General features: G+C 35.4%; 1 protein-coding gene across 1 annotated transcript in view; it reads left to right on the top strand.

The window, feature by feature from the left end:
* The window catches only part of Ascc3 (activating signal cointegrator 1 complex subunit 3), a 315,331-nt gene that overhangs the window by 24,994 nt on the left and 282,068 nt on the right, over positions 1-8,269 (top strand). The window contains exon 4 of the mRNA XM_005363511.2: positions 3,133-3,692. Within this exon, the coding sequence (XP_005363568.1) occupies positions 3,133-3,692 (560 nt within the window). The remainder of the gene's footprint in view (positions 1-3,132; positions 3,693-8,269) is intronic.

Below are 8,269 nucleotides of genomic sequence, written 5' to 3'. Positions count from 1 at the left end.
CTGCTGCTGCTGAGTCAGGAAAATTTCTTCTAAAGGAGCTGAGGCATGCTGCCAGCAAACAGCAAGAAGCTGTGTTAAACTCTAATTTTGTGTGTCCAATTTCTTTTCATATTCTCTCATGTTTTTAGTGGATTAAGCTAGCACACATTGGTGTGCCAATTAATTGCAAGAGCCGCCTGTTCATCCCTTCCAGCTGTGCAGAACCAAAATAATCATACAGAAACTATATTCATTTAATCTTTATTTGGCCCATTAGTTCTATTTTCATTTTGACTAACTCTTATATCTTAATTTAACCCATTTCTATTAATCTGTATATTGCCACGTGGCTGTGGCTTACTGGCAAAGATTCAACATGTCTGACTCTGATGGCTACATAGCGTCTTCCTGACTCCACCTTTTTCTTCCCAGCATTCTGTTTAGTTTTCTCTGCCTAGCTCAGTTCTGCTATAGGCCCAAAGCAGTTCCTTTACTAACCAATGAAAACAACACATAGACAGAAGGACCTCTTACACCATTAAATGTTTTATACAGTAAGGTTCTCTTAATATTTAGGAGAGTGCCTGCTAGCTAAACTCAGTTCTGCTCTTTCTCTGCCAGGTAAAAGTGATCCTGAGAAAGACTGTTACACTTTGGCTCTTCCTAAGCATTTTGGGATGTGCTTTACAGGTTATTGTGCTTTCACATAGGTCAGTTGTATTGAAACCATTGCATTTGATCTGTAATGATTTTTCTGAGTTTATAATTTTTTTCCCTATTGAAAGTTAACTCACGAATTTTCTCTTGCTTATCATACATGTTAATAGTACTTTTTATGGTAACTGGTGGTTTGAATAAGAATAGCCCCTATAGACTCCTAGATTTGAATACTTGATCACTAGGGAGTGGCACTGTTTGAAAAGGTTAGGAGGTAGTGGCCTTGTTGGAGGAAGTCTGTCCTTGGGAGTGGGCTCTGTGGTTTCAGTAGCCCATGCTAAAGTAACCCAGTTTCAGTCAGCCAGTTGATCTGTCTGTCTGTTTGTCTCTTTTTCGCTGTCTCTCCCTCTCTCATTCACTCTGCTACTGATTAGGATTAATCAGAATATCACTCTTAACTAATCAATCACCATGACCATGGCAATTCTTATAAAAGAAAGCATTTAACTGGGGTGGCTAACAGTTTCAGAGGCTTAGTCCATTACCAACATGGTGGGAAGCATGGCAGCATGGAGGCATGGTGACTCTTTACAGCAATATAAAACACAAGACAGTAATATGCACACATTCTCCATGTTACCCCAAGATTGTTCCATAACTTTACCAGTTACTTACCTACTATTGGGAAATTAAGTTAAATCCATGTTCAGTAATGTAACATGTTTCTTCTATATTTTTAAAGCTGTTTATCTATCATTAAGATTTGTTTAATAAATAGAATCAGACACACATCTACTTTTTAGGAACTTACAGGGAACCTAGTGCAGTGAGAAAAATGTGAAATAAAGGATTGCTGTGAGTCTTGTTTAATGACTTGTTTTCAGTTGTTTCTTATACATTTTCATGCTTGAGTTCTTATTTTAGCATGAGCAAGATTTTTTTTAAAGAACAAAGTAAGGTAACTTAAGAAGTTTTAATAAATTGTTTTTATAAAGAAATATTACATGCTAAAATGTTGGATATAGGTGTAAATTGCATTGGAGTTTTTAAAATTTTGTTTTATGGATGTGGGTATCATGTGTATGTGTATGTTTGTATACCATGTTCATGTAGTACCCATGGAGACCAGAAGAGCGTGGTGAAGGTAAAGATGTTGTGATCTTTTTTGTGGGTCCTTGGAATAAAAAGTAGACCATCTTCTGTAAGAGCAGTCATTGCTCTTAATTGCTGAGCTATCTCTCCAGTCTTATGAATTCCATTTTTTGTTTAGAGTTTTGTATCAACAATACCAACCTTGTTAAATTACCTGTAGAAATATTAAAAACCCAAACCTTTAAGCAATATAATTTATTTTAAAAAGTCATTTTTTTTTTAATACCAGGTGGTATGAGGTTATGTTACATTGTACAGGCTGGTCTTGAACTACTGTGCTCAAGTGATCCTCATGCCTTTGCTTTCTTAGTAGTTGACTTTATGGGTTCCATGGTATTTGGAGGGACCTCTTCCTGAATAATAAGACATTGTTTTTAGTTAGAGCAGAAAACAAGTACTAGATAGTAGGACTAGAGGAAAGCAACCAAACAATAAAAGATGGAGTCAGTTCCTGCTCTTGTAGGAACACCCAGCTATCCGAACTGTTTAGTATTTTGAGGGATGAATTGAGCTATACTTTCAGGAATATGCAAATGCTTATTGTCTTGTCAAATATACCATTATTGTTCAGAAAGGTCACATTCATGTTAGGGCTTCATGAAAATTTAAATTCTTTTTTTTTCCTATTTTAAGATTATTCTCTGAAATTTTTGAAATTCAATTGTTTTCTCTTTATTTAAGAAAATTGTATATGGGGCAGTTGACACTTTAAAAATAGGGTCTGACCATATACCTCTGTGAAGTTTTTTGTCTGCTTTAGCATACATAGTATCCTTCTTTCATATTGTATGGTATGGTAAATTAGATTTGTTTTAAACACACACATACACACACACACACACACACACATACACACACACATGCTAGTGCTATAAAATGTTTTGAATGAGAGCTGTATAGGCTTATCTGCAATTATTTCTTGTCATTTAAGTCTGTTATACAAATTGGAAAGAAAGCTATGAGTATGTGAGGTTTCCTTTGAGTTTCTTGTCTGTAATTCTGAAGTATTTTAAAAGCTTACTATAGTTTATCATCAAATTAATGTTTAATTTTAAATAAATTTTATTTCATAGCTCATTTTTAGAAAGAGGCAAGTGTTTTTATTAGGTAGCTTCTGTATTTAATATAGATTAATGAATGGTTGGTTGAACTAAAATGCTCTTTGTTGATCAAACATAATTCTTTGGGAATTTGGGAATGGACTTTTGTAGTCCTAAATTGATTTCAATCAACAAGTGGAAGGATCTTATCTTTTTCTTTTTTCTTTTCTTTTTTTAGAAAGCACCAAGTTGAGTGATGATTCAGTTAAGCTAATACTTTTTTGTTGTTTTTGTTTTTGAATAGTTGGAGCAGATATTGGGAGAGAAGAAATTGAAAGTGGAGCTGCATTTCTCTTTATGACATTTCACTTGACGGACTCTGTTGGTCACATGGAGACAAAAGCCATCAGACAGATGTTTGGTCCCTTTCCATTGTCATCTGCTACTACAGCTTGTAATGCCACTAATCGAATTATTTCTCATTTTAGTCAAGATGATATGACTGCTCTTGTCCAGATGGCAGAAAACCAGTGTAGTGATAAAGTGTTTTTTGGTAAAAACTTAGCATTTTCTTTTGATATGCATGATCTGGACCATTTTGATGAATTGCCAGTAAATGGCGAAGCCCAGAAAACTATAAGCTTAGACTACAAGAAGTTCTTGAATGAACATTTTCAGGAGCACTACACCCCAGAACTCAAACCCGTAGAAAAGACAAATGGTACCTTTTTGTGGTGTGAAGTTGAGAAGTACTTAAATGCAACCTCAAAGGAAATGACTGAAGCACCAAGAATTGAAGATCTCTGCTGTACCTTGTATGACATGCTTGCTTCTGTTAAAAGTGGTGATGAACTTCAGGATGAGGTACAGTTGAAGTTTTCAAGTTGTATATAAACATGAACTATTTTACCGAAAAGCTCTTTAAAAATTAATTGTTATAGTATTGGTCTTCAACCTAGAGCCTTGAACATGCTGAGTATAGGCTTTAGCACCAAGATACATACTCTGTCAGGAATATCTTTTTAACCATAGCCAGCATGAAAGTACTCTCTTTAACATTCTGACTTGTTACTGTAATGAGCTTTCTAACTAAGTGCTTTTACATCGGAGGCACATATACTTCCCAGTGGGCTCTTACAAGACTGAGGGTAATGAGTAGTAAAAGTGGGATGCTCCTATTTAAAGGAATTGTTTAACTGTAGTAATTAATACTTTTACTAGGAGAAATATGTAGATTTAAATGAGAAATTGTGTGATTGTTTTTACAAGATTTTATATTTCTAAGCATATTTCTAAATTTCTAAGCATTTTGTGACAAAATAGCCTCAAATATTGGAAATTTCATTTGTATGTTAATTGCCGTTGATTAAGAAAATTTTTTGACCAGTTTCTGTTTGAAACGGTAACTATTGAGAATCAAATTAATCTGAAATACTTGGCTGACTAGATTTTTTTCCTAAAATAATTATATTATTTCCCTCTTACTTTTTCTCCAATCCTTCTATGCACCCTGCCCCCACTTCTACTCTTGTTTTCTCACAAATTTGTGTCCTCCTTTTCTTTAATTATTTTATTTTACACACACACAAAAAAAGTGTGTGTATAAATTGCCCCATCTGTATAAATTGTGTGTAAATTGCCCCGTCTGTATATTAATTGTATGTGTATTATTTCATTGGCTAACCAATTGGTTACTTTAAGTATTCTTTTGTTGCCTGTAGTTGTTTGTCTAGGATTGAGGCCCATGGGATTTCCATTTTACAGGTTAGCATGTTATCCTTGTTCAGGTCTCTTTTTGGCATCTATATTGATGATACTTCATAGGTATCTCAGCTCAGATATTCTAGGAGACATGGTCTCACAGCAACTTCCTGTTCTTCTGGTTTTTACAGTCTTCCTACCCTCTTCTACCATGATCCCTGAGCCTTAGGTGCAGGAATTGTGTTGTAGATCTGCTAGTTTGGACTGAGAACACATGACCAGTTGTGCTCTGCATTTTAGTCCCTTGTGGTTTTCTGTAATGATCTCCCACTGTTACAGAGGGAAATATCTTTGAGGAAGAGTGGTATATGACCATAAGGGTACATATTTAGAGTGTAGTTAGGAATTATGTTGGTTTAGTAAAATGGCTATTATAGTTTCTCCATCAAGATACATGACTTCACTAACCCTAGGTGATTTCCCAATTGTTAAGTGTCTCTTGAGTATTAATTAGAGACCTATTAGTTACCACCAAGGTATGTGTACCTCTCTTCCACCCCTAAGGTTCTTGTTTCATAATGTTTGTTGTTGTATGTTGGGGACCAACTTTAACAAGTATACCACTTACCAGGGTGGGGTGAGATTAGAAAAATAAGTAAAGAGCATGAAAACGCAGTGCACATAATAAAACAGAAAACAGGATGGTACTAGGAGGGAGTCCCAGTGAATACTGATGTGTCAAGGTGTTGTGTTCAGAGGACAATTTGGAGAATCATTTCTTTTCCAACATTATCCTGGATGCCCAAACTAGGTCATCAATTTTTGCAGCAAGCATCTTTACCTGCTGAGCCATCTCCCCAGCCTGGTGCAGTAGATGTTTCATATAGTTTCACTTAAGAATATGCTGCATCTCATGTGTCATCTTTTAGTATATATTAATTTCATATTATAATGAGCTTTTATTATAGCATTTTTAGATAATGCATGCAATGTTCTTTGATGATAATTCATTCTCTGTTGCTCTTTCTTATCCGTTTCCATTCCATGTCTGTGGTAGTCCTACTTTTACTTTACTTTCATGTCCTATTTTCTTCCCTAAGTTCCACAGATATGTTAAAGCGTGTGATGTTCAACTTTGTGACAATGACTTATTTTACAGTTTACTTATTCTACAGCTACAACCACATTCCTACAAATAACACGGATGGAAGAAAGTGCTATGTGAATGCCATTCTTTGGTGTTCATCCCTAGGCACCTAGGCTGATTCTATAACTTAGTTTTTCAAAGTACATTAGTGATAAACATGTCTGGGGATATTTTAGCTGTAACTGTATATACACAGAGTTAGGTATAATTATATGGGAGTTCTATGTTGAACTTTCTGAGAAATTTTCGTATTGAATTCTGTCCTGTGGCAGTGTATACAGGATGCCACCATACTTGTGAGCGTTTCTTTTCTGCCTGGGTTGAAATGGAATCTCAGCTTTCTTTTGGGTTATACTTCCCTGATATGCTAATATATTTTTATTTAATTCATTGGTCATTTATATTTCTCAATTTGAAAAGTGTGTGTTCAATTTACCCATTTACTGATTGAATTGGTTTTGTTTTGGTGTTTTTTTTTTATTTCTCTCTATTTATCCTGGAATTGATCCCCTATAAGATAAATATCTTGTACTAAAGATTGTATTATTTGTTGTTCTTATGTGTACTTTTTGGTTTGTGTATATATCCTGGAATTGATCCTCTGTCAGATGAGTATCTAGTAAAGAATTTTTTTTCATTACGTGGACTGTCTCTTTACTCTCAGTTGATGATTTCCTTTGCTGGGTAGGGCTATTTTATTATTTTAGTGTGTCAGTGCTTATTTTATTTTAATTTCTTTTTAGATTTACTTAGTCGTTCATAATTTCATACAAATACAATATATACTTTGATCAGTTGAATTGTACTTTGATCACATCCTCTCCCCCTATTATTCTCTCGCATCTTCCTTCCCATCAAACTCTTTTCATCTTCCTAACAGGTCTTCTACTGTCATGTCCTTTTGTGTATGTGCTCCACTGCATTTAATTAGTGTTGCCTTCATGAACATGAAGGAAAGGTTACAAGGTCAGTTTACCAGACTACACTACTACAGCTTAGGACCACTCCTGTACTGCTCCCCAAGGTGGGGTGGAGCTTTATGAGCCCACTCTTGTCCATGGTTGAATGTTGGTGGATCCAGTCTTGTGCCGTTTGTGTGCAGAGACCACTACTGTTATATGTTTGCATTTATAACAACCAGGTCATATCTAGAACACAGTGTTTTGCTGTTTTCCTTCCCACCCTCTCACTCCTACATTCTTTTGTCCCCTTTTATGTCATGTTCCTTAAGCCGCGGAGGTGGTCTTGTAGATGACCTAGTTAGGGCTGAGCATTCAGCAGTTACTTGTCCTTACTATCTTGAGCAGTTATGAGTTTTTGCATTGATTGTTGCCTTCTCCAAACAGAACTTCCTCTGAAGTGTGCTAAGGCAGTGCTAATCTGAACAGCTATTCTGAAATGCTTAGAATGAAGTTTAAGCACTTAAGATGTCAGCAGCAGGTTAACCCTAGGGCTTATGACCAAACATGGGCATTTGACCAGGCTTACAAGATAAGACATGAATTCCTCTAGTGGAGTTGTCTCAAATTTTAATAGAAAATCAGTAGTTACCTACGTTGCATTTATGCCATTGTTTTTAGCAGTGAATGCATTTAGAGTTTTTTTTTTCCTTTTTTAAACTTATTTTAATTCTTATATTTATTTTACTATGTGAGTGTTTTGTCTACATGTAAGCATGTATGCCATGTGCATGCTTGGTGTCCATGGAGACCAAAGAGCTTATCAGATCCCTTGGAATGGGGGTTACAGGTGGTGTAAACATCCACTTGTATTCTGCTGAGCCTATCCACTGGCTTCTGCAGAAACGACAAGTTCTCTTTGGTGTGAGCTATCTCAAGCAACCTCAAGCTTTTTAAGTTATTTCCTGAACTGATGGAGTATTTATTTTTGGTTCTGGGCATTGAATTCAGATCTTTCCACTGTTTACTTTTATCTCTCACATAAGCCTATAAAGAAGAAAGTTATAGGGGTAGTTATTTGATAGCAAAGTTAATCTTTTTATCTTTTTTTTTCTTTTTATTTAGTAGTCCTTCTAATCAAACCTATGACCTTTTATATGGTTAGTCAAGCTCTTTACCACTAGGCTTTGTCCCTAGCCCTTGGGTTTCTGAGACAAAATGGCAGTAGGTAGCATTAGTTGACTCTGAACTCCTCATGACTATCTTGTGGCCTCCTCTGGAGCACTGGGACTACATATCACATCATGCCCAGCCTTTAAATAATCATGTTGTCTACTGTTGTAGAAATTTATCGTAACAATGTACACATATTTTCACGTTACTTAAGCATGTAAAAAGCTACTTCTCTACTGAACATTTTTTGTGTTCCTTAATGTGTGCTTTTTCAGCTTTGAGCATAGGTTATTGATCTAGTATCTAGTGACTCTTTGACCCTTGACTGAATAATTTTTCTATTTAGACTGTTGTCGTTATGATTAGAAAAACTTTAAGATTCCTTAACCTGTTGGAATTTAATTATTTTAGAAATTATTAAAAATGACCCTCTTAATATAGTTAGCTACATTAGTTACAGGAATGCTACCATGTTTTAAATGACATGTATGAGCTTGCATCAGACTGTCTCTCTTGACATA

The sequence above is a fragment of the Microtus ochrogaster genome, linkage group LG9, assembly GCF_000317375.1.
Source record: "Microtus ochrogaster isolate Prairie Vole_2 linkage group LG9, MicOch1.0, whole genome shotgun sequence".
NCBI lineage: Eukaryota > Metazoa > Chordata > Mammalia > Rodentia > Cricetidae > Microtus > Microtus ochrogaster.
This window is presented reverse-complemented; position numbering and strand designations above follow the sequence as displayed.